General features: G+C 50.2%; 3 protein-coding genes across 3 annotated transcripts; all 3 read left to right on the top strand.

The window, feature by feature from the left end:
* Positions 1–652: 652 nt before the first annotated feature.
* On the top strand, positions 653–1,546 carry LOC138373628 (uncharacterized). Its single transcript, XM_069339964.1, has one exon. It carries the CDS (start codon positions 653–655, stop codon positions 1,544–1,546), a length of 894 nt encoding a protein of 297 aa, XP_069196065.1.
* Positions 1,547–2,405: 859 nt separating this feature from the next.
* On the top strand, positions 2,406–17,697 carry LOC123752835 (proline-rich protein 36-like). The gene is made up of 2 exons (XM_069300364.1): positions 2,406–2,439; positions 15,089–17,697. Exons 1-2 carry the CDS (start codon positions 2,406–2,408, stop codon positions 17,695–17,697), a joined length of 2,643 nt encoding a protein of 880 aa, XP_069156465.1.
* A 241-nt stretch (positions 17,698–17,938) lies between these two features.
* On the top strand, positions 17,939–24,070 carry LOC123756009 (uncharacterized). Its single transcript, XM_069300363.1, has 2 exons — positions 17,939–17,946; positions 18,655–24,070. The coding sequence occupies exons 1-2, from the start codon at positions 17,939–17,941 to the stop codon at positions 24,068–24,070; spliced, it is 5,424 nt and encodes a 1,807-aa protein (XP_069156464.1).
* Positions 24,071–27,260: the final 3,190 nt, after the last annotated feature.

Below are 27,260 nucleotides of genomic sequence, written 5' to 3'. Positions count from 1 at the left end.
CTACAAGGTGACCTAGACCCACGCTACAAGGTGACCTAGACCCACGCTACAAGGTGACCTAGACCCACGCTACAAGGTGACCTAGACCCACGCTACAAGGTGACCTAGACCCACGCTACAAGGTGACCTAGACCCACGCTACAAGGTGACCTAGACCCACGCTACAAGGTGACCTAGACCCACGCTACAAGGTGACCTAGACCCACGCTGCAAGATGACCTTGACCCACGTGGTAGTGACCTTGCCCCACGCTACAAGGTGACCTAGACCCACGCTACAAGGTGACCTAGACCCACGCTACAAGGTGACCTTGACCCACGTGGTAGTGACCTTGCCCCACGCTACAAGGTGAACCCCACCTGCCTAACAACACAGGAAGGGGTGTTAGGCAAGAACAGTCCAGCCACAGACATTCCTACCTTGTAGGCTTATAACCTCCATCGCTAATGTAGCCTTCAGCGAGGAATATTCTTGAAGTGTTAACAGCTTTGTGTAAGTTGGGGGTTGGTGGAAGACGCTCACGGGGTTGTGTTGGTACACACACCATGTGTACAGGTGTGTGTGTGGGGTGTTGGTACACACACCATGTGTACAGGTGTGTGTGTGGGGTGTTGGTACACACACCATGTGTACAGGTGTGTGGGGTGCTAGTATGGTGCAGGAGCCTGTAGTGGGCTGGTCAGTGGTGCAGGAGCCTGTAGTGGGCTGGTCAGTGGTGCAGGAGCCTGTAGTGGGCTGGTCAGTGGTGCAGGAGCCTGTAGTGGGCTGGTCAGTGGTGCAGGAGCCTGTAGTGGGCTGGTCAGTGGTGCAGGAGCCTGTAGTGGGCTGGTCAGTGGTGCAGGAGCCTGTAGTGGGCTGGTCAGTGGTGCAGGAGCCTGTAGTGGGCTGGTCAGTGGTGCAGGAGCCTGTAGTGGGCTGGTCAGTGGTGCAGGAGCCTGTAGTGGGCTGGTCAGTGGTGCAGGAGCCTGTAGTGGGCTGGTCAGTGGTGCAGGAGCCTGTAGTGGGCTGGTCAGTGGTGCAGGAGCCTGTAGTGGGCTGGTCAGTGGTGCAGGAGTCTGTAGTGGGCTGGTCAGTGGTGCAGGAGCCTGTAGTGGGCTGGTCAGTGGTGCAGGAGCCTGTAGTGGGCTGGTCAGTGGTGCAGGAGCCTGTAGTGGGCTGGTCAGTGGAGCAGGAGCCTGTAGTGGGCTGGTCAGTGGTGCAGGAGCCCGTAGTGGGCTGGTCAGTGGTGCAGGAGCCTGTAGTGGGCTGGTCAGTGGTGCAGGAGCCTGTAGTGGGCTGGTCAGTGGTGCAGGAGCCCGTAGTGGGCTGGTCAGTGGTGCAGGAGCCTGTAGTGGGCTGGTCAGTGGTGCAGGAGCCTGTAGTGGGCTGGTCAGTGGTGCAGGAGCCTGTAGTGGGCTGGTCAGTGGTGCAGGAGCCTGTAGTGGGCTGGTCAGTGGTGCAGGAGCCTGTAGTGGGCTGGTCAGTGGTGCAGGGTCGTCACCTAGTGATGATGCTCAGTGTCTCACCTCTCAACGCTTGTCATAACCAGATATTAGTTATTATTTAACTTATTGATTACATGTGATCAACTGGGCTTTTACAGTTGGCCACTTGTGTGTCGTAACCCAGCTTGTACTCCTGAGGTGTCCCAACCTCTAGAAAACGGTCAATTTAAAGTGTCCTAACCTAACCTACCAGACTAAGCCAGAGGACCCAAAACAGAAAACGGGACACTACGTCACTTTCGCCATTCGCTTTCATTTTCTAGTACGAACAATTAGCAACATAGCTTTAGTGACGCATTCGAGCGAAAAGCGACGTTGTTTGAGGACAAGTGTCATAATGTGTCCGTGAGAGGTAACTGTGGTTGTAGTGGGTATTGTACTCCCAGATTACCTCACACCTCTCTGTCCTTTATCACCCCCTTCACATCCTCTAGCTTCACCTCGAATCTTTATATGTTGTTTCAAGCGTAGGTTAAACATATTAATGAACTTGGGTGAATATAAATTGAAGCTGCCGTTTGTAGGTCAGTAGGTCTACTACAGTTTACTGTATTCGTATGTTTTTATTTTGAAATGTCGACAGCATTTGCCGTTGAGGAATGCTGAGGCACGCGCCCTTGTGTCACGCCTATCATTATAGTAAGGGAATCTCTGATGGTCCAGACATCTTTGACACATGAAGATAAAGCTGGACAAGATGACACACTTGGCTGCAACACACACAGTGCATTTGATGATCTTCTAATCATAGATTCAAAGTCTTGTTCAGCTGCAACCGTGATGTCATCACCATTCGCAGTCTCCTGCGACAATGGCGCCTGGATCACGCACGGCCCCTTTTATAGGCTCCCCGTGGCTCACTCCCATTGGCTGAGCTCATTCATGACCCGCACTGATTGGCTCTCTCAAACCGAGGTCGCCATGATTGCGATAGAAATCAAGACCTTCCATATTGGTCAGATATTTTCGTTTCAAAACTGTGTTTGAATTGTTGTGGTTTGTTACACTATAATTATTAGAACATAACAAACTTCACCGCTTGACTTCCAATACTTGACTAACAACATACTTACAGAACAATGAAGCAAGACAACAACAGTTGAACAATGTTTACAATGGTGAACGTCACAATAATGTAACGTCACGTGAGGCAGGTGAACGTGGCCACGTGAGGCAGGTGAACGTGGCCACGTGAGGCAGGTGAACGTGACCACGTGAGGCAGGTGAACGTGTCCACGTGACAATACGTGCTGGTGATAGTCTAGGCGTTATGTCTACCGCCACACATCGTAAGTGCTGATTCAAGAAGCACTCGTCTGAAAAGGAAGGAGCCAGGAGGTTTCGGTCCGTCCAGGACCATTATCAGTTCGTGTGATGGAGAGAGAGAGGAGGAGACAAGCAATAAATAAGGTAAGAGAGAGAGAGAGATAAAAGGTGAAACGCATGTAAACGAAAGAATGTAAGAATAAGGAGGAAGGTAAGAATAAGATGAAAACAAAGAATAAAAAGGATAAGATAAGATAAAATATAAAAATTAAGGAAAATCAGGAAGAAGTAGAAACAAACTTAAGAAGTACACGAAAACGAAGAATAGGAACGGAATAAAGACGTAGAAAAACAAAAAATAAAAAGTAAATAAGGAAAAACTGCAATAAACTAAATGGTTAAAGAGAGAGAGAGGAAAGAGAGGCTAGAGAGAGCAAAGCTAAAGTCAGATCACGTTTGTTTAGAAGGTTGGAGCATTGAAGGATATACTGTGAAAGGGAAGAGTCAACTGCAACAAAGCCAGGACTCAGGTTCATGTTGGGAAGGTTGTGTATCATCACCTGCATCTTAAATGTTCTGAGAGAGAGAGAGAGAGAGAGAGAAAGAGAGGGTGAGAAGGGAGAGTTCCCTTCTCACCCAGGTCAAAGGTCAGCAGCCATTTCATCTGACTATTTTTGTACTTTCTCTAAGTCATCCTACAGTGTCCTGCATTAACTCTTTCAGTTTCATCATTTTCATTGTCACTGCTGTAATACCTGGGGTTCTCTACCAGTCACTAGACATCCCGGTCTCCATTCTACGGTGACCCAACAAGACAGTGAGTCTGAGAGCAGAGAGACATCAGGGGCCTCGAACGAGCCAACACACTCTATGTCCGGTGAGCAGCACAAGGCGACCACCACACACACTCACCCAGGTGAGGTAGTTAAGGACAGGAAGCACTAAGTATACTGTGGGACACTTACACTGACTGAGGACAAGTAACTGGGATATATGATAACGGAGTAAGGGAGCATGAGTGCCCAATCACTTGCTCCATCGGGAGAAACCCGACCTGCAAGAAGCGAGGGCTTAGATTTTTTATGTGAAGTTACTTTGCGACAGTCAACGTTTGGCAAGACTGAGCACCCGTGAGCTCTGAGACAGAGGTCAGACAACTGAGTGTTACATTAGTGAGTGTCAGGTGGTCACTGATGGTAGGGTTAATGGCACAGCCCAGGAACCTTGTAACTCATTCGCTGCCGGATTGGAGAAGATAAGATAGTATAGGTGAAGGTTGATAGTACAGGGTAATAGTCACTACTCGCATGCCTTGTGTGAGGAGACATTACCTCAGATGGGGGATGCTGGGTCAACCTTAACTGCTAGTTCTTGCCCCATAGTGTCTAACCTTCTCTTACATATGAGGACAGCAGCACAGTGCTGTCTTCCTCAGCTGGTTATTAAACAAAAAGTGCCTCTATGTTCCTGATTCATTTGCACTGGTTCCTGGGATTGGCTGAGCAGTGTGCTCACTTAATTGTTCTCACTTGGATGTGCTAGCTTAAGGTTTAAGCTTAAGCTCTTGGTCCAGTCTGTCAATCGTAGTCGACTTTATCGCCGGTTTCCGTGCCTATTGGGCATTGTCATTACATATAAGGAGTAGGGTGCGTCAACCAGTTTATTAGAGCACTTCTTTATGGACTTGTTCAAGCAGTTAGGTTCCATCCGTGTCCTTGTTCACGTACCACGCAAGCTAACTACTCATGTTTGTCCTTCTCCAGAGTACTTTCATGCGGTGATCATGTCTGCTCTGTTAATTCCCTCAGAAACATGATGATTAATTACATTTATCCTTTACTGACAACTCGTGCCTTTCAGCTCGGAGACCAGTCACTTGGGATGCCTCACGACTTTCTCCTGCTTTCTTTTTGACGAGATTTAGAAGTCATGGCGGCGGTGTATCTTCCAGCTGTGAAATGTGCAGGTCTTTAACGACTCAGTGTCACATTTCTGAAGGAAGAGCTAATGCTGACTACTATTGCATGTGCAGCTGATGACATCTAGTCGAGGTGAGCTTGAGATGATTGCATCAATGTTAAGGCATTCCCAATTCTTTTTGTCTAATCCATGAACATTTTAAATCCATTTTGGTATCTTATCTTAGCACTCCAGTTTCGAATACACATACAGTATTCATCGGCTTGCACGTACTGGAGTTAAACTCTAGTATCCACGTGTTGGATTATTCTTTTAGTGTGCCCAGGTGGGAGCGTGTATGTGTATGCGTGCCCGGATGTGTGTCGTGCATAGATTACAATTGTGAAGGTTAGGAAAAGCGAGAGTAAAAGAAATGGCGGCGGGTGTTGAGTAAGGCAGTGGTGACGCTGCTGAGTGAAAGTGACTCAGGTGAGTATGGCGCCCTTCTCACAATGTTCGCCAGTAAGTTTATTGTTTGTGATGTGTGTATATATATGTATGAACACATTGTACTGAACGGGGTGAGAATAGCTTGAGCTACTTCATCCCTTTGTGTGTATTTTACCTCAATAAACTTATTTCAATTTCAGTATGGAGCCCTCTGTGTGTGTGTGTGTGTGTGTGTGTGTGTGTGTGTGTAATCACCTGTTTGTGCTTGCGGGGGTTGAGCTCTGGCTTTTTGGTCCCGCCTTTTAACCGTCAATCAACTGGTGTACAGGTTCCTGAGCCTACTGAGCTCTATCATATCTACATTAGAAACTGTGCATGGAGTCAGCCTCCACCACATCACTGCCTAATGCATTCCACCTGTTAACTACTCTGACACTGAAAAAGTTCTTTCTAACGTCCCTGTGGCACATTTGGGTACTCAGTCTCCACCTGTGTCCCCTTGTTCGCGTATCACCCGTGTTAAAAAGTTTATCTTTATCTACTCTGCCAATTCCTCAAAGAATTTTGTAGGTAGCTATCATGTCTCCCCTTATCCTTCTGTCTTCCAGTGTCGTGAGGTGCATTTCCCACAGCGTTTCCTCGTAACTCATGCCTCTTAGTTCTGGGACTAGCCTAGTGGCATACCTCTGAACTTTTTCCAGCTTCGTTTTGTGCGTGACAAGGTACGGGCTCCATGCTGACAAGGTACGGGCCGCATACTCCAGGATTGGTCTTACATATGTGGTGTAAATGGTTCTGAATGATTCCTTACACAGGTTCCTGAAGGCTGTTCTGATGTTAACCAGACTCGCGTATGCTGCAGATGTTATTCTTTTTATGTGGGCTTCAGGAGACAGGTTGGACTCCAGACTGGAGCTGCATACTCCAGGCTTGGTCTTACATAAGTGGTATACAAGGTCCTGAACGATTCCTTACACAAGTTTCTAAAGGCAATTCTTATATTGGCCAGTCTAGCATATGTCGCTGAAGATAGTCTCTTGATGTGGGCCTCTGGGGACAGGTTCGGTGTGATATCGACCCCCCAGATCGTTCTCTCTATTTGACTCTTGCAGGATTTCACCTCCCAGATGGTACCTTGTGTTCAGCCTTCTGCTCCCTTCGCCTAATTTCATTACTTTACACTTTCCTGAGTAGAACTTTAGCAGCCATTTTCTAGACCATTCCTCCAGCTTGTCCAGGTCGTCCTGTAGTCTCTGTCTATCTTCATCTGTTTTGATTCTTCTCATAATTTTTGCATCATCAGCAAACATTGAGAGGAATGAGTCTATACCCTCTGGAAGGTCATTTACATATACTGGAAACAGGATGGGTCCAGGTACAGAGTCCTGTGGAACCCCGCTGGTGACATCTCGCCACTCTGATGCCTCCCCCCTCACCGTTACTCGCCGTTTCCTATTGCTTAGATACTCCCTTATCCACTGGAGCACCTTACCTTTGACTCCTGCCTGCTGCTCCAACTTTTGTAACAGCCTTTTGTGAGGTACTGTGTCAAAGGCTTTCTGAAAGTCCAAGAAAATGCAGTCTGCCCACCCTTCTGTTTCCTGCCTAATTTGTGTTGCTTGGTCATAGAATTCTAATAGGCCTGTGCGGCACGATTTACCATCTCTGAACCCATGCTGGTGGTGCGTTACAAAGCTGCTCCCCTCCAGATGTTCTACGAGCCTTTTCCTCATGATCTTCTCCATCACCTTGCATGGTATACAAGTTAGGGAAACTGGCCTGTAGTTAAGTGCCTCTTGCCTGTCACCCTTTTTGTAAATTGGGACTACATTAGCTCTTCCAGCTTTCCGGAAGATCTCCCGTTTCCAGTGACCTGTTATACACCATAGAGAGTGGCACACTTAGTGCTTCTGCACCTTCTTTTAGAATCCACGGTGTGTGTGTGGGGGGGAGGGATATGTGTGTGTGTACTTACCTAACTCACCTAATTGTGCTTGCGGGAGTTGAGCTCCGGCTCTTTGGTCCCGCCTCTCTACTGTCAATCAACTGGTGTACAGATTCCTGAGCCTACTGGGCTCTGTCATATCTACATTTGAAACTGTGTATGGAGTCAGCCTCCACCACATCACTGCCTAATGCATTCCACCTGTTAACTACTCTGACACTGGAAACGTTCTTTCTAATGTCTCTGTGGCTCATCTGGGTACTCAATTTCCACCTGTGTCCTCTTGTTCGTGTCCCACCCGTGCTGAAGAGTTTGTCTTTGTCCACCCTGTCAGTTACTCCGAGAATTTTGTAGGTGGATATCATGTCTCCCCTTACTCTTCGGTTTTCTAGGGACGTGAGGTTTAGCCCCGGTAGCCTTTACTCGTAGCTCATACCTCTCAGTTCTGGGACTAGTCTGGTGGCATACATTTAAATCTTCTCTAACTTTGTCTTGTGTTTAACTAGATATCCTTACACTAGTTTCTTATGTTGGCCAATCTAACATATGCTGCTGATGATATCCTTTTGATGTGGGCTTCTGGGGACAGGATCGGTGTGACATCAACCCCCAGATTTTTCTCTCTATCTGATGATTGCAGGACTTCACCTCCCAGATGGTTTCTTGTGTTCAGCCTCCTGCTCCCTTCGCCTAATTCCATTACTTTGCACTTTCCTGAGTTAAACTTTAGTAGCCATTTTTTAGACTATTCCTCCAGTTTGTCCAGGTCATCCTGTAGTCTCTGTCTATCTTCATCGGTCTTGATTCTTCTCATAATTTTTGCATTATCAGCAAACATTGAGAGGAATGAGTGTATACCCTCTGGAAGATTGTTTACATATATTAGAAACAGAATGGGGCCAAGTACCGAGCCCTGTGGGACTCCGCTGGTGACATCTCGCCACTCTGATGTCTCCCCCTCCTCACCGTTACTCGCTGTTTCCTGTTGCTTAGATACTCCCTTATCCACTGGAGCACCTTCCCTTTTACTCCTGACTGTTGCTCCAACTTTTGCAACAGCTTCTTTTGGGGTACTGTGCCAAAGGTTTTCTGATAGTCCAAGAGAATGCAGTCTGGCCGTCCTTCTCTTTCTTGCCAAATTTTTGTCGCTTGGTCATAGAATTCTATTAAACCTGTGAGGCACGATTTACCATCCCGGAACCCATGCTGGTGGTGTGTTTAAAAGCTCTTTTCATCCAGATGTTTTACGAGCGTTTTCCTCACGATCTTCTCATCACCTTTCATGGTTTACAAGTTAGGGAAACTGGCCTGTAGTTCATTGCCTCTTGCTTGTCACCCATTTAGTATATTGCGACTACATTAGCTGTCTTCCAACTTTCTGGTAGATCTGTTTCCAGTAACCTGTTATACATGATAGAGAGTGTGACACACTTTGTGATTCTGCAACCTCCCTTAGTATCCCCGGTGAGATTCTGTCAGGGCCTTTGTCACATTCAGCTCAAACAGATTCTTTTTGTCCCAATCACTGGTGAGTTAAAATTTCTCCAAGGGTGCTTGGTTTGCCGCCTCCTCTCTTAGTACAAGGGCTTCTTCTTGTTCAATTGTGACGACCTTCTGGAATCTCTTGTAAAGTTCGTCACACACCTCCTTGTCATTTTCTGTGTATCTGTTCTCCCCTTTTCTGTTTCATCACTTGTTTCTTCACTGTGTATGTGTGTGTGTGATTGAATGTTTATAATGCAAGCCACAATAGCGTTAAGGGTATTGGATCATATTGGCTATTATGTCCGGTCTTCCTGTGGCGTTCAGGTGGCGTGCGTCTCAAGGTGGAGTAGAGGAGACTGGAGGGCCAAGAGTGCCTCAACAACACCACCACAAGGTAGCAGCGAGAGGGTGTCAACAATAGATATTGGGGAGAGGCAGATGTGAGGGGTAAGAGCTGCACCATATGAGGAAGACGAGCCACGAAGCACCTGTGTGACTCACAACACACAAGTGCTGGGAGTGACCGCTCACATCCCACTCACACCTCCATACAACTGTTCACGGCAACATGGAATAGTTGTTAATGAAGTGTAACTTGTGTGATATGTTAAGGTCTCGCACCCTCGCTCATTGTGTACCTGAGTACACAGTGAGTATACTCACCAAGAACGAACATATAGCATATAATGAACAACAGTGAGATTAAGGTTATTGGTGAACAAGTAGCCTGGATGAGCCACAGTGGAAGGCTTGATTATATCCTGGAGAGAGAGAGAGAGAGAGAGAGAGAGAGAGAGAGAGAGAGAGAGAGAGAGAGAGAGAGAGAGAGAGAGAGAGAGAGAGAGAGAGAGAGAGAGAGAGAGAGAGAGAGCGCGCGCGCGCGCGCGCAACTTTGTGCCAAGAATGTCAGCTTACAACAGTCAGTCTGCATGGTGTATATAGTTTTGTTTCTGTATGTTTTTGTAGCAATAAGAGTACTTTTGTGTATTTGTAAGTAAGTTTAGTATAAGAGTAACCCGTCCTTGCTATTCCCTTACTCAACACCCCAGCTTAACACTGCTCGCAGAATCACTGTGACCCCTCACTGACCAACCGCTAATATAAAAACTGAAATATTAAATGATGGGGGGGAGCAACAACTGATTTTTTTTTTATTTAAAGATAATGAATAAAAAGTTAATTGTACACTGCCACCACCACCTCCCTGACTTGTGAATGTGTCTATTGGTGATCTCCCAGGAAGGATAGAGATCAATAATCATTAACTCAAGGGGCATAGGAATCTTGGTAATAAGGCTTGGGGAATATAATATAGATCTTACTTTGCTTAGATTTAGGGACTTCAAATACAACACATGGAATACCACATAAAAGAATGACTCGGTATTAATCAAAGGGGAACCGATAACTAAACACAAATACCTTAATACACTTTATTTAATTAAAACACGTGTATTGAAATCAATTTGAGATATATCCTAGCTGGAAATACCCCAAGAGGCGATGATATCTACTGATGGACATGAACACTCACGCACACTCTACCTTAAAACTGTAAAACCGGCCACAGGGTGTTGAGTGGCTGCTCTCTGGCCCTGATGGCGGACCTTTCCCCACTAACTCACAAAGACTCACTAAACTTAATATTTCCTTAAACTAAACCAGTAGGAACAAGCTCCTCCTTCTCTAAGTTTTCCTAAGCCCAATAAGCCCCGCCTCTCGAAGTCTAGAGCCAATGAATTCAAAAGTTCACTCTAGGCCTGCGAGGCCAGCCAATGGGACGTGTGGCACTACCCTGGGGGACTCTGCCCACTAGGCCTCCCTGGCACATGTACCCAATGAACCAAAAGCTTCAGCTCTTGGCCAATGAAAAGCTTGACACTTGCGTGGGGGGGGGCGGTCCTCTCCCAGAAACTGAACTAGGCAGTAACAACCACCTCGTAGGTAACAAGCTGGACTGTCCACCTAAGGTAAACTCGCGAGCACGGTTTACGGCGCAGAGGTTACTGGCACTCCAATTCGTCACTGGTATAGAGGACAGGAGCACGAGGGGGACAGAACAGGTGGGGAGGATTGGAAGGACTGGGAGACAAAGGATTGGAGGGAGGGATTAGAGAAATAGGATTGGGGAACAGGAGGGGACAAGTGACTGGTCTTGGACCACTACCAGTGGTCCACACTACCAGTGGTACATACTACCAGTGGTACACACTACCATTGGTACACATTACCAGAGGTACACTGGTAGTGTGTACCACTGGTAGTGGTCCACACTACCAGTGGTACACACTACCATTGGTACACACTTCCAGAGGTACACTGGTAGTGTGGACCTCTGGTAGTGTGGACCACTGGTAGTGTGTACCACTGGTAGTGTGTACCTCTGGTAGTGTGGACCACTGGTAGTGTGTACCACTGGTAGTGTGTACCACTGGTAGTGTGTACCTCTGGTAGTGTGGGCCACTGGTAGTGTGTACCTCTGGTAGTGTGGACCACTGGTAGTGTGTACCACTGGTAGTGTGTACCACTGGTAGTGTGGACCACTGGTAGTGTGTACCACTGGTAGTGTGTACCACTGGTAGTGTGTACCTCTGGTAGTGTGGACCACTGGTAGTGTGGACCACTGGTAGTGTGTACCACTGGTAGTGTGTACCACTGGTAGTGTGTACCTCTGGTAGTGTGGGCCACTGGTAGTGTGGGCCACTGGTAGTGTGTACCACTGGTAGTGTGTACCACTGGTAGTGTGTACCACTGGTAGTGTGTACCACTGGTAGTGTGTACCTCTGGTAGTGTGTACCTCTGGTAGTGTGGACCACTGGTAGTGTGTACCTCTGGTAGTCTGTACCTCTGGTAGTGTGGACCACTGGTAGTGTGTACCTCTGGTAGTGTGTACCTCTGGTAGTGTGTACCACTGGTAGTGTGGACCACTGGTAGTGTGGACCACTGGTAGTGTGGACCACTGGTAGTGTGTATCACTGGTAGTGTGTACCTCTGGTAGTGTGTACCACTGGTAGTGTGGACCACTGGTAGTGTGTACCTCTGGTAGTGTGTACCTCTGGTAGTGTGGACCACTGGTAGTGTGGACCACTGGTAGTGTGTACCACTGGTAGTGTGGACCAATGGTAGTGTGGACCACTGGTAGTGTGTACCTCTGGTAGTGTGGACCACTGGTAGTGTGTACCTCTGGTAGTGTGGACCACTGGTAGTGTGTACCTCTGGTAGTGTGTACCACTGGTAGTGTGTACCACTGGTAGTGTGTACCACTGGTAGTGTGTACCACTGGTAGTGTGTACCACTGGTAGTGTGTACCACTGGTAGTGTGGACCACTGGTAGTGTGTACCTCTGGTAGTGTGTACCTCTGGTAGTGTGTACCTCTGGTAGTGTGGACCACTGGTAGTGTGTACCTCTGGTAGTGTGTACCTCTGGTAGTGTGGACCACTGGTAGTGTGTACCACTGGTAGTGTGGACCACTGGTAGTGTGGACCACTGGTAGTGTGGACCACTGGTAGTGTGGACCACTGGTAGTGTGTACCTCTGGTAGTGTGGACCACTGGTAGTGTGTACCTCTGGTAGTGTGTACCACTGGTAGTGTGGACCACTGGTAGTGTGGACCACTGGTAGTGTGGACCACTGGTAGTGTGGACCACTGGTAGTGTGGACCACTGGTAGTGTGTACCTCTGGTAGTGTGGACCACTGGTAGTGTGTACCACTGGTAGTGTGGACCACTGGTAGTGTGGACCACTGGTAGTGTGGACCACTGGTAGTGTGTACCTCTGGTAGTGTGTACCACTGGTAGTGTGTACCACTGGTAGTGTGGACCACTGGTAGTGTGGACCACTGGTAGTGTGTACCACTGGTAGTGTGGACCACTGGTAGTTTGGACCACTGGTAGTGTGGACCACTGGTAGTGTGGACCACTGGTAGTGTGGACCACTGGTAGTGTGTACCACTGGTAGTGTGTACCTCTGGTAGTGTGGACCACTGGTAGTGTGGACCACCGGTAGTGTGGACCACTGGTAGTGTGGACCACTGGTAGTGTGGACCACTGGTAGTGTGTACCTCTGGTAGTGTGTACCACTGGTAGTGTGTACCACTGGTAGTGTGGACCACTGGTAGTGTATACCTCTGGTAGTGTGGACCACTGGTAGTGTGTACCACTGGTAGTGTGTACCACTGGTAGTGTGTACCTCTGGTAGTGTGGACCACTGGTAGTGTGGACCACTGGTAGTGTGTACCACTGGTAGTGTGGACCACTGGTAGTGTGTACCACTGGTAGTGTGGACCACTGATAGTGTGTACCATTGGTAGTGTGGACCACTGGTAGTGTGTACCACTGGTAGTGTGTACCTCTGGTAGTGTGGACCACTGGTAGTGTGTACCACTGGTAGTGTGGACCACTGGTAGTGTATACCTCTGGTAGTGTGGACCACTGGTAGTGTGTACCTCTGGTAGTGTGGACCACTGGTAGTGTGGACCACTGGTAGTGTGTACCACTGGTAGTGTGGACCACTGGTAGTGTGTACCACTGGTAGTGTGGACCACTGGTAGTGTGTACCTCTGGTAGTGTGGACCACTGGTAGTGTGGACCACTGGTAGTGTGTACCACTGGTAGTGTGTACCACTGGTAGTGAAAGTATTCGTTCAGTTGTCATGTTTTTGTAATTAAGTGAATGGGCAATAATTTTGTGGGGAAATTCCTGAGATTATTATTGGGTTCAGGGAATGTCCTTGGCGTCGTGACGGTGTGGCGTTACTGCCGTGGGAAACTTCCCCACCACTGTTGAAACTCTTTAGTGGCTCTTCCTTGCCACATGCCGGGCCTCCCTGCCACACCCAGGCCTCCCCCTACCACACCCAGACCTCCCCTGCCACACACAGACCTCTCCTGCCTCACCCAGGCCTCCCCTGCCACACCCAGACCTCCCCTGCCACACCCAGGCCTCCCCTGCCACACCCAGACTTCCCCTGCCACACCCAGACCTCCCCTGCTACACCCAGACCTCCCCTGCCACACCCAGACCTCCCCTGCCACACCCAGACCTCCCCTGCCACACCCAGACCTCCCCTGCCACACCCAGGCCTCCCCTGCCACACCCAGACCTCCCCTGCCACACCCAGACCTCCCCTACCACACCCAGACCTTCCCAGCAACACAGACCTCCCCTGCCACACCCAGACATCCCCTGCCACACCCAGACCTCTCTCCTGCAATCTCTCCTGCTCTGAAGGGGGAAGTGAGTACTGAGCAGTACTCGAGACGGGACAACACAAGTGACTTGAAGAGTACAACCATTGTGATGGGATCCCTGGATATGAAAGTTCTCGTAATCCATCCGATCATTTTTCTGGCTGACGCGATATTTGCTTGGTTATGCTCCCTAAACGTTAGATCGTCGGACATCATTATTCCCAAATCCTTGACATGCTGTTTTTCTACTATGGGAAGATTCGATTGTGTTTTGTACCCTGTATTATGTTTCAGATCCTCATTTTTGCCGTACCTGAGTACCTGAAATTTATCACTGTTAAACATCATGTTATTTTCTGCTGCCCAATCAAAAACTTTGTTGACATCTGCTTGTAGTTTTTCAATGTCTTCAGCAGAGGTAATTTTCATGCTGATTTTTGTGTCATCTGCAAAGGACGACACGAAGCTGTGGCGTGTATTTTTGTCTATATCAGATATGAGAATAAGGAACAGTAGCGGTGCAAGGACTGTACCTTGAGGTACAGAGCTTTTAACATCGCTTGGACTCGATTTTATCTGATTGACTGTTACTCTTTGTGTTCTGTTCGACAGGAAATTGAGTATCCAGCGTCCTACTTTTCCAGTTATTCCCATTGACCTCATTTTGTGAGCTATCACCCCATGGTCACATTTGTCGAACGCCTTTGCAAAGTCTGTGTATACAACATCTGCATTTTGCTTTTCTTCTAGGGCTTCTGTGATTTTGTCATAGTGGTTGAGTAACTGTGACAGACAGGATCTTCCCGCTCTAAATCCATGTTGTCCTGGATTGTGCAATTCATTGTTTTCCATAAAACTAGAAATTTGATTCCTAATCACTCTTTCAAACACTTTTATTATGTGTGATGTTAGTGCAACTGGCCTATAATTTTTTGCCAAGGCTTTACTCCCCCCCTTGTGCAACGGAGCTATATCTGCAGATTTAAGTGCTGCTGGTATCTCCCCTGTATCCAGGCTCTTTCTCCATATTACGCTGAGTGCTCTCGCTACTGGTACTTTACATTTCTTTATGAATATTGAATTCCATGAGTCAGGCCCAGGAGCTGAGTGCATAGGCATATTATCAATTTCTCTTTCAGAGTCTTCCGAGTTTGTGGTAATATCCGTTATATTATCTGCAGCTTGAATGTCATTCATAAAGAAGCTGTCTGGGTCATCAACTTTCATGTTGTTTATTGGTGTGCTAAACATAGCCTCATACTGGCTTCTTAGAATTTCACTAATCTCTTTGTTGTCCTCTGTGTACGTACCTTCATTTGTAATTAACGGTCCAATACTGGTCGTGGTTTTGGATTTTGATTTTCCACAGCCTCCAGGCATCCACAGCCTCCAGACGTCCACAGCCTCCAGACGTCCACAGCCTCCAGACGTCCACAGCCTCCAGGCGGCCACAGCCTCCAGGCATCCACAGCCTCCAGGCATCCACAGTCTCCAGGCGTCCACAGTCTCCAGGCGCCCACAGCCTCCAGACGCCCACAGCCTCCAGGCGCCCACAGCCTCCAGACGCCCACAGCCTCCAGGCATCCACAGCCTCCAGACGCCCACAGTCTCCAGGCGTCCACAGCCTCCAGGCATCCACAGCCTCCAGGCATCCACAGCCTCCAGACGCCCACAGTCTCCAGGCGTCCACAGCCTCCAGGCATCCACAGCCTCCAGGCATCCACAGCCTCCAGGCATCCACAGCCTCCAGACGCCCACAGTCTCCAGGCGGCCACAGCCTCCAGACGCCCACAGTCTCCAGGCGCCCACAGCCTCCAGGCATCCACAGCCTCCAGACGCCCACAGTCTCCAGGCGCCCACAGCCTCCAGGCATCCACAGCCTCCAGACGCCCACAGTCTCCAGGCGCCCACAGCCTCCAGGCATCCACAGCCTCCAGGCGCCCACAGCCTACAGGCATCCACAGCCTCCAGACGCCCACAGTCTCCAGGCGTCCACAGCCTCCAGGCGTCCACAGCCTCCAGGCGTCCACAGCCTCCAGACGCCCACAGCCTCCAGGCATCCACAGCCTCCAGACGTCCACAGCCTCCAGACGCCCACAGTCTCCAGGCGCCCACAGCCTCCAGACGCCCACAGCCTCCAGGCGTCCACAGCCTCCAGACGCCCACAGTCTCCAGGCGCCCACAGCCTCCAGACGCCCACAGCCTCCAGGCATTCACAGCCTCCAGACGCCCACAGCCTCCAGGCATCCACAGCCTCCAGGCATCCACAGCCTCCAGACGCCCACAGTCTCCAGGCGTCCACAGCCTCCAGGCGTCCACAGCCTCCAGACGCCCACAGCCTCCAGGCATCCACAGCCTCCAGGCGCCCACAGCCTCCAGGCATCCACAGCCTCCAGGCGCCCACAGTCTCCAGGCGTCCACAGCCTCCAGGCTCCCACAGCCTCCAGGCATCCACAGCCTCCAGGCGTCCACAGCCTCCAGACGCCCACAGCCTCAAGGCATCCACAGCCTCCAGGCATCCACAGCCTCCAGACGCCCACAGCCTCCAGGCATCCACAGCCTCCAGGCGTCCACAGCCTCCAGGCATCCACAGCCTCCAGGCGCCCACAGTCTCCAGGCGTCCACAGCCTCCAGGCTCCCACAGCCTCCAGGCATCCACAGCCTCCAGGCATCCACAGCCTCCAGACGCCCACAGTCTCCAGGTGTCCACAGCCTCCAGGCATCCACAGCCTCCAGGCATCCACAGCCTCCAGACGCCCACAGTCTCCAGGCGTCCACAGCCTCCAGGCGTCCACAGCCTCCAGGCGTCCACAGCCTCCAGACGTCCACAGCCTCCAGACGCCCACAGTCTCCAGGCGCCCACAGCCTCCAGACGCCCACAGCCTCCAGACGCCCACAGCCTTCAGGCATTCACAGCCTCCAGGCGCCCACAGTCTCCAGGCGCCCACAGCCTCCAGGCATCCACAGCCTCCAGACGTCCACAGTCTCCAGGCGCCCACAGCCTCCAGACGCCCACAGCCTCCAGGCATTCACAGCCTCCAGGCGCCCACAGTCTCCAGGCGCCCACAGCCTCCAGGCATCCACAGCCTCCAGACGCCCACAGCCTCCAGGCGTCCACAGCCTTCAGGCGCCCACAGCCTCCAGGCGTCCACAGCCTCCAGGTGTCCACAGCCTCCAGGCGCCCACAGCCTCCAGGCATCCACAGCCTCCAGGTGTCCACAGCCTCCAGACGCCCACAGCCTCCAGACGTCCACAGCCTCCAGGCGTCCACAGCCTCCAGGTGTCCACAGCCTCCAGACGCCCACAGCCTCCAGACGTCCACAGCTTCCAGGCGTCCACAGCCTCCAGGCGTCCACAGCCTCCAGACGCCCACAGTCTCCAGGCGCCCACAGCCTCCAGACGCCCACAGTCTCCAGGCGTCCACAGCCTCCAGGCGTCCACAGCCTCCAGGCGCCCACAGCCTCCAGACGTCCACAGCCTCCAGGCATCCACAGCCTCCAGACGCCCACAGTCTCCAGGCGGCCACAGTCTCCAGGCGGCCACAGCCTCCAGGCGGCCACAGCCTCCAGGCGCCCACAGCCTCCAGGCGCCCACAGCCTCCAGGCGGCCACAGCCTCCAGGCGGCCACAGCCTCCAGGCGTCCACAGCCTCCAGGCGCCCACAGCCTCCAGGCGCCCACAGCCTCCAGGCATCCACAGCCTCCAGGCGTTCACAGCCTCCAGACGCCCACAGTCTCCAGGCGCCCACAGCCTCCAGGCGCCCACAGCCTCCAGGCGCCCACAGCCTCCAGGCGCCCACAGTCTCCAGGCGGCCACAGTCTCCAGGCGGCCACAGCCTCCAGGCGCCCACAGCCTCCAGGCGCCCACAGCCTCCAGGCGCCCACAGCCTCCAGGCGGCCACAGCCTCCAGGCGGCCACAGCCTCCAGACGCCCACAGTCTCCAGGCGGCCACAGCCTCCAGACGCCTCTGAAGACATGATGGACTTTCGTCACGCAGAAGTGCAAGGAGGCAGCAGACAAGTTTGTACCAGTCCAAAAGGAAAAAGCGAAAAGCAGACGAGAAACCCATGGTTTAACCAGAGATGTAAGATAGCAAAGCAACACAGTAGAAGGGCGTGGAGAAACTATAGGAATAACAGGACACTGGAGAGCAGAGAAAGATACCGGAGTGCCAGGAATGAACGTCAGGTTGAGAAGAGAGGCAGAAGGACAATACAAAAATGACATCGTAAGCAAGGCAAAGAATCAACCTAAATTGCTGCGCAGCCACATCAGGAGAAAAGCAACACTGAAGGAACAGGTAATGAGACTGAGGATAGGAAAGCTTTTGACACATTACCACATAAGAGACTAGTGCACAAACTGAAGATGCAGGCGGAATTGAAAAGGAGGGTATTCTCAGATGGGTACTAAAGTTCAACCCAAGTAATTGTAAGGCAATGAAACTAGGCGGTGGAAACAGGAGGACAGACACAGGATACCGAATGGTAGATGAAGTCCTTCATGAAACGGTCAGAGAGAAAGATCTAGGAGTTGATATCACACCAAACTTGTCTCCTGAAGCCCAAATAAAAAAAAATATCAGCGGCGCATGCAAGGCTGGCTAACATCAAAACTGCCTTTAGAAACCTGTGTAAGGAATCATTCAGAGTCTTGTATACCACATATGTAAGACCAATCCTGGAGTATGCGGCCCCAGCATGGAGCCCGTACCAAACTTCTCGTCTTTGATTTAGTATTTCTCTCTCTTGAATACATCAGGAAATTACTCTTCCTAACATCCATCAGGTTTACCCTCCATGGAAGAAGCTATATTTTCAAGTCAGTTTCAGGATAATTTAAATCTCTCATTAGCATACGTGTTCTCGTGATTATGTTCACTGTCATTGGTTTATAGTGCCAGTGTTCTGTCCTCATACTTTGTCGTGTTCTACAGTGCCACTGTAACTACTGCTCTAGTGGTTGACAGTGCCACTGTAACTACTGCTCTAGTGGTTGACAGGGCCACTGTAACTACTGCTCTAGTGGTTGACAGTGACGCTGTAACTACTGCTCTAGTGGTTGATAGTGCCACTGTAACTATTGCTCTAGTGGTTGATAGTGCCACTGTAACTACTGCTCTAGTGGTTGACAGTGCCACTGTAACTACTGCTCTAGTGGTTGACAGTGCCACTGTAACTACTGCTCTAGTGGTTGACAGTGACGCTGTAACTACTGCTCTAGTGGTTGACAGTGCCACTGTAACTACTGCTCTAGTGGTTGACAGTGCCACTGTAACTACTGCTCTAGTGGTTGACAGTGCCACTGTAACTACTGCTCTAGTGGTTGACAGTGCCACTGTAACTACTGCTCTAGTGGTTGACAGTGCCACTGTAACTACTGCTCTAGTGGTTGACAGTGCCACTGTAACTACTGCTCTAGTGGTTGACAGTGCCACTGTAACTACTGCTCTAGTGGTTGATAGTGCCACTGTAACTACTGCTCTAGTGGTTGATAGTGCCACTGTAACTACTGCTCTAGTGGTTGATAGTGCCACTGTAACTACTGCTCTAGTGGTTGACAGTGACACTGTAACTACTGCTCTAGTGGTTGATAGTGCCACTGTAACTACTGCTCTAGTGGTTGATAGTGACGCTGTAACTACTGCTCTAGTGGTTGACAGTGACACTGTAACTACTGCTCTAGTGGTTGACAGTGACACTGTAACTACTGCTCTAGTGGTTGACAGTGCCACTGTAACTACTGCTCTAGTGGTTGATAGTGACGCTGTAACTACTGCTCTAGTGGTTGACAGTGCCACTGTAACTACTGCTCTAGTGGTTGATAGTGACGCTGTAACTACTGCTCTAGTGGTTGACAGTGCCACTGTAACTACTGCTCTAGTGGTTGACAGTGACGCTGTAACTACTGCTCTAGTGGTTGACAGTGCCACTGTAACTACTGCTCTAGTGGTTGATAGTGCCACTGTAACTACTGCTCTAGTGGTTGACAGTGCCACTGTAACTACTGCTCTAGTGGTTGATAGTGACGCTGTAACTATTGCTCTAGTGGTTGACAGTGCCACTGTAACTACTGCTCTAGTGGTTGATAGTGACGCTGTAACTATTGCTCTAGTGGTTGATAGTGCCGCTGTAACTACTGCTCTAGTGGTTGACAGTGCCACTGTAACTACTGCTCTAGTGGTTGACAGTGCCAATGTAACTACTGCTCTAGTGGTTGATAGTGACGCTGTAACTATTGCTCTAGTGGTTGACAGTGCCACTGTAACTACTGCTCTAGTGGTTGACAGTGCCACTGTAACTACTGCTCTAGTGGTTGACAGTGCCACTGTAACTATTGCTCTAGTGGTTGATAGTGACGCTGTAACTACTGCTCTAGTGGTTGATAGTGACGCTGTAACTACTGCTCTAGTGGTTGATAGTGACGCTGTAACTATTGCTCTAGTGGTTGATAGTGACGCTGTAACTACTGCTCTAGTGGTTGACAGTGCCACTGTAACTACTGCTCTAGTGGTTGACAGTGCCACTGTAACTACTGCTCTAGTGGTTGATAGTGACGCTGTAACTACTGCTCTAGTGGTTGACAGTGCCACTGTAACTACTGCTCTAGTGGTTGACAGTGCCACTGTAACTATTGCTCTAGTGGTTGATAGTACCACTGTAACTACTGCTCTAGTGGTTGACAGTGCCACTGTAACTACTGCTCTAGTGGTTGACAGTGCCACTGTAACTACTGCTCTAGTGGTTGATAGTGCCACTGTAACTACTGCTCTAGTGGTTGACAGTGACGCTGTAACTACTGCTCTAGTGGTTGACAGTGACGCTGTAACTACTGCTCTAGTGGTTGACAGTGCCACTGTAACTACTGCTCTAGTGGTTGATAGTGCCACTGTAACTACTGCTCTAGTGGTTGATAGTGCCACTGTAACTACTGCTCTAGTGGTTGACAGTGACGCTGTAACTACTGCTCTAGTGGTTGACAGTGCCACTGTAACTACTGCTCTAGTGGTTGATAGTGACGCTGTAACTACTGCTCTAGTGGTTGACAGTGACGCTGTAACTACTGCTCTAGTGGTTGACAGTGACGCTGTAACTACTGCTCTAGTGGTTGATAGTGCCACTGTAACTACTGCTCTAGTGGTTGACAGTGACGCTGTAACTACTGCTCTAGTGGTTGACAGTGCCACTGTAACTACTGCTCTAGTGGTTGATAGTGCCACTGTAACTACTGCTCTAGTGGTTGACAGTGACGCTGTAACTACTGCTCTAGTGGTTGACAGTGCCACTGTAACTACTGCTCTAGTGGTTGATAGTGCCACTGTAACTACTGCTCTAGTGGTTGACAGTGACGCTGTAACTACTGCTCTAGTGGTTGATAGTGCCACTGTAACTACTGCTCTAGTGGTTGACAGTGACGCTGTAACTACTGCTCTAGTGGTTGACAGTGCCACTGTAACTACTGCTCTAGTGGTTGATATTGCCACTGTAACTACTGCTCTAGTGGTTGACAGTGACGCTGTAACTACTGCTCTAGTGGTTGACAGTGCCACTGTAACTACTGCTCTAGTGGTTGATAGTGACGCCGCTGTAACTACTGCTCTAGTGGTTGATAGTGCCACTGTAACTACTGCTCTAGTGGTTGATAGTGACGCTGTAACTACTGCTCTAGTGGTTGACAGTGCCACTGTAACTACTGCTCTAGTGGTTGACAGTGACGCTGTAACTACTGCTCTAGTGGTTGACAGTGCCACTGTAACTACTGCTCTAGTGGTTGATAGTGACGCTGTAACTACTGCTCTAGTGGTTGATAGTGCCACTGTAACTACTGCTCTAGTGGTTGATAGTGACGCTGTAACTACTGCTCTAGTGGTTGACAGTGCCACTGTAACTACTGCTCTAGTGGTTGACAGTGCCACTGTAACTACTGCTCTAGTGGTTGATAGTGCCACTGTAACTACTGCTCTAGTGGTTGATAGTGCCACTGTAACTACTGCTCTAGTGGTTGATAGTGACGCTGTAACTACTGCTCTAGTGGTTGATAGTGCCACTGTAACTACTGCTCTAGTGGTTGACAGTGACGCTGTAACTACTGCTCTAGTGGTTGACAGTGACGCTGTAACTACTGCTCTAGTGGTTGACAGTGCCACTGTAACTACTGCTCTAGTGGTTGACAGTGCCACTGTAACTACTGCCCTAGTGGTTGATAGTGCCACTGTAACTACTGCTCTAGTGGTTGATAGTGCCACTGTAACTACTGCTCTAGTGGTTGACAGTGACGCTGTAACTACTGCTCTAGTGGTTGACAGTGACGCTGTAACTATTGCTCTAGTGGTTGACAGTGCCACTGTAACTACTGCTCTAGTGGTTGACAGTGCCACTGTAACTACTGCTCTAGTGGTTGACAGTGACGCTGTAACTACTGCTCTAGTGGTTGATAGTGACGCTGTAACTATTGCTCTAGTGGTTGACAGTGCCACTGTAACTACTGCTCTAGTGGTTGACAGTGCCACTGTAACTACTGCTCTAGTGGTTGACAGTGCCACTGTAACTACTGCTCTAGTGGTTGACAGTGCCACTGTAACTACTGCTCTAGTGGTTGACAGTGCCACTGTAACTACTGCTCTAGTGGTTGACAGTGCCACTGTAACTACTGCTCTAGTGGTTGATAGTGCCACTGTAACTACTGCTCTAGTGGTTGATAGTGCCACTGTAACTACTGCTCTAGTGGTTGACAGTGACGCTGTAACTACTGCTCTAGTGGTTGACAGTGACGCTGTAACTATTGCTCTAGTGGTTGACAGTGCCACTGTAACTACTGCTCTAGTGGTTGACAGTGCCACTGTAACTACTGCTCTAGTGGTTGACAGCGCCACTGTAACTACTGCTCTAGTGGTTGACAGTGCCACTGTAACTACTGCTCTAGTGGTTGATAGTGCCACTGTAACTACTGCTCTAGTGGTTGATAGTGCCACTGTAACTACTGCTCTAGTGGTTGATAGTGCCACTGTAACTACTGCTCTAGTGGTTGACAGTGACACTGTAACTACTGCTCTAGTGGTTGATAGTGCCACTGTAACTACTGCTCTAGTGGTTGATAGTGACGCTGTAACTACTGCTCTAGTGGTTGACAGTGACACTGTAACTACTGCTCTAGTGGTTGACAGTGACACTGTAACTACTGCTCTAGTGGTTGACAGTGCCACTGTAACTACTGCTCTAGTGGTTGATAGTGACGCTGTAACTACTGCTCTAGTGGTTGACAGTGCCACTGTAACTACTGCTCTAGTGGTTGATAGTGACGCTGTAACTACTGCTCTAGTGGTTGACAGTGCCACTGTAACTACTGCTCTAGTGGTTGACAGTGCCACTGTAACTACTGCTCTAGTGGTTGACAGTGCCACTGTAACTACTGCTCTAGTGGTTGATAGTGCCACTGTAACTATTGCTCTAGTGGTTGATAGTGCCACTGTAACTACTGCTCTAGTGGTTGACAGTGCCACTGTAACTACTGCTCTAGTGGTTGACAGTGCCACTGTAACTATTGCTCTAGTGGTTGATAGTGCCACTGTAACTACTGCTCTAGTGGTTGATAGTGCCACTGTAACTATTGCTCTAGTGGTTGATAGTGCCACTGTAACTACTGCTCTAGTGGTTGACAGTGCCACTGTAACTACTGCTCTAGTGGTTGACAGTGCCACTGTAACTACTGCTCTAGTGGTTGACAGTGCCACTGTAACTACTGCTCTAGTGGTTGACAGTGCCACTGTAACTACTGCTCTAGTGGTTGATAGTGCCACTGTAACTACTGCTCTAGTGGTTGACAGTGCCACTGTAACTACTGCTCTAGTGGTTGATAGTGCCACTGTAACTATTGCTCTAGTGGTTGACAGTGCCACTGTAACTACTGCTCTAGTGGTTGACAGTGCCACTGTAACTATTGCTCTAGTGGTTGACAGTGCCACTGTAACTACTGCTCTAGTGGTTGACAGTGCCGCTGTAACTACTGCTCTAGTGGTTGATAGTGACGCTGTAACTACTGCTCTAGTGGTTGATAGTGCCACTATAACTACTGCTCTAGTGGTTGATAGTGACGCTGTAACTACGGCTCTAGTGGTTGACAGTGCCACTGTAACTACTGCTCTAGTGGTTGACAGTGCCGCTGTAACTACTGCTCTAGTGGTTGATAGTGACGCTGTAACTACTGCTCTAGTGGTTGACAGTGCCGCTGTAACTACTGCTCTAGTGGTTGACAGTGCCGCTGTAACTACTGCTCTAGTGGTTGATAGTGCCACTGTAACTACTGCTCTAGTGGTTGATAGTGCCACTGTAACTACTGCTCTAGTGGTTGATTGACGTGCTAGACTCAAATTGGTTGTTAACGAGGCAAATGGTTACTGTGGTTGTTGACTAGTGAGTCAGGTATTGTAATTGTGTACTGGTGTGAGAGTTGGTGTAACAAGAGGAGGAATGTCACTACAGGCACCGCTAGTTACAGTGACGATACTGTAGTGGATATTCTTGTCAGCTTCTGTAATTGCTTTTATTATTAAGGTATGTTGCTTTGTTTGTTTGGTAAATGGTAACATATGTTGTGTGGTTGTTTGTCACCGAGGTGTTTGTTGTGTTTGTTGGGTAATTGGTGAGTTGTTTAGCGTGTTAAATAGCTGGTGAAAACCCTTGACTAGTCACGGTGGTGGTGACGAGAACCTCGGGTCGTGTTGCAGATTTACTAAACTGTTGTAATAAATGTAAACAAAGCCGCCATCATTGAGGAAAGATGTAAAGGTTTCGTACGAAGCTGGGCAAATGGTTGATAATCTCGGTTTGGCTTCCCTTCTCAAGGGGTAATTATAATGTCATGGTGTTCCAGGGATTAATTTGTAAGTGCGCTTCCTCCTGGTACTCAAGTGAGTATAGGCATGGCACTCGAGTGCATTAAGTGTTGGCACTCAAGTGAGTCAAGTGTTGTCACTCAGGTGAGTCAAGTGTTGGCACTTAGGTGAGTCAAGTGTTGGCACTCAGGTGTTGGCACTTAGGTGAGTCAAGTGTTGGCACTCAGGTGAGTCAAGTGTTGGCACTCAGGTGAGTCAAGTGTTGGCACTCAGGTGAGTCAAGTGTTGGCACTCAGGTGAGTCAAGTGTTGGCACTCAAGTGAGTCAAGTGTTGGCACTCAGGTGAGTCAAGTGTTGGCACTCAGGTGAGTCAAGTGTTGGCACTCAGGTGAGTCAAGTGTTGGCACTCAGGAGAGTAAAGTGTTGGCACTCAGGTGAGTCAAGTGTTGGCACTCCAGTGAGTCAAGTGTTGGCACTCCAGTGAGTCAAGTGTTGGCACTCAGGTGAGTCAAGTGTTGGCACTCAGGTGAGTCAAGTATTGGCACTCAGGTGAGTCAAGTGTTGGCACTCCAGTGAGTCAAGTGTTGGCACTCAGGTGAGTCAAGTGTTGGCACTCAGGTGAGTCAAGTGTTGGCACTCAAGGGCAGAGTGTAATGAGGTGCACCCACCTACAATATGTACACTGTGTGCCAGACTGGAGTTTTCTCCTTATGTTAATATAGTGTGCGGACTCTCTCTCTCTCTCAGCCACCCGATGGCTTCCTGCCACACACCGCATTTTGTTTTGTTTGTGTGTCTTAGTTGGTAATGATAGTAATTGGTGTGGTGAAGGGACCTGCTTGATCCCCTTGTGCTTCTCCAAGAGGCAGTTATGTTTGGTCACCAGTTTCACGTTTTTAACATGTGGAAATTTGTCCTTAATCTCGTATCGTGACTTTTGAACCGTCTGTGTTCTGAGCTAAGGAAATAATTTTGGTTGGCGAGGGAGGCGCTCTGATATGTCTGTCAGCTCCCTCACTGTTGTGTATCACTGACACAGCAGTGGTGTGACGGACGCCTCCCATGGTGGTGGAGAGTGGGGTCACCACCACCAGGGTGCGGGGTGTTGGGGTCACCACCACCATGGTGCGGGGTGCTGGGGTCACCACCACCAGAGTGCGGGGTGTTGGGGTCACCACCACCAGAGTGCGGGGTGTTGGGGTCACCACCACCAGGGTGCGGGGTGTTGGGGTCACCACCACCAGGGTGCGGGGTGCTGGGGTCACCACCACCAGAGTGCGGGGTGCTGGGGTCACCACCACCAGGGTGCGGGGTGTTGGGGTCACCATCACCAGAGTGCGGGGTGTTGGGGTCACCACCACCAGGGTGCGGGGTGTTGGGGTCACCACCACCAGAGTGCGGGGTGTTGGGGTCACCACCACCAGAGTGCGGGGTGTTGGGGTCACCACCACCAGGGTGCGGGGTGCTGGGGTCCCCACCACCAGAGTGCGGGGTGTTGGGGTCACCACCACCAGAGTGCGGGGTGTTGGGGTCACCACCACCAGAGTGCGGGGTGTTGGGGTCACCACCACCAGGGTGCGGGGTGTTGGGGTCACCACCACCAGGGTGCGGGGTGTTGGGGTCACCACCACCAGGGTGCGGGGTGTTGGGGTCACCACCACCAGAGTGCGGGGTGTTGGGGTCACCACCACCAGGGTGCGGGGTGCTGGGGTCACCACCACCAGAGTGCGGGGTGTTGGGGTCACCACCACCAGAGTGCGGGGTGTTGGGGTCACCACCACCAGAGTGCGGGGTGTTGGGGTCACCACCACCAGGGTGCGGGGTGTTGGGGTCACCACCACCAGGGTGCGGGGTGTTGGGGTCACCACCACCAGGGTGCGGGGTGTTGGGGTCACCACCACCAGGGTGCGGGGTGTTGGGGTCACCACCACCAGAGTGCGGGGGTGGGGTGTCTTCAGCCAGTGTAGACACACTTAGTGGAGTGTGTCGGGGGGGGGGGGAGGTTATCTTGAAATGATTTCGGGGCTTAGTGCCCCCGCGGCCCGGTCCTCGACCAAGCCTCCACCCCCAGGAAGCAGCCCGTGACAGCTGACTAACTCCCAGGTACCTATTTACTGCTAGGTAACAGGGGCATCAGGGTGAAAGAAACTCTGCCCATTGTTTCTCGCCGGCGGCGCCCGGGATCGAACCCGAGACCACAGGATCACGCGTCTAGTGTTCTGTCTGCTCAGCCACCGGCTCCGGGGAGGTTATGGGTGTGTTAGAGGGGGGGGGAGGGTGTTTGTCAATGAGTTTACCTGAACTCACCTAGTTGTGCTTGCGGGGGTTGAGCTTTAGCTCTTTGGTCCCGCCTCTCAACTGTCAATTGAGAGGTACTGATACTGGGCTCTATCATATCTACACTTGAAACTGTATATGGAGTCAGCCTCCATCACATCACTTCCTAATGCATTCCATTTACTAACTACTCTGACATTGAAAAAGATCTTTCTAATGTCTCTGTGGCTCATCTGGGCACTCAGCTTCCACCTGTGTCCCCTTGTTCGTGTACGAAGCATGTTAAATAAGCCATCGTTGTCTACTCTGTCAATTCCCCTGAGAATTTTATATGTGGTGATCATGTCTCCCCGAGCTCTTGTGTCTACCAGCGACGTGAGGTGCAGTTGACGTTTGTTTACCTGTGTGGTTACCTTGGGGTCACGTGGGGTGGT

Source organism: Procambarus clarkii, chromosome 43 (assembly GCF_040958095.1).
Source record: "Procambarus clarkii isolate CNS0578487 chromosome 43, FALCON_Pclarkii_2.0, whole genome shotgun sequence".
NCBI lineage: Eukaryota > Metazoa > Arthropoda > Malacostraca > Decapoda > Cambaridae > Procambarus > Procambarus clarkii.
This window is presented reverse-complemented; position numbering and strand designations above follow the sequence as displayed.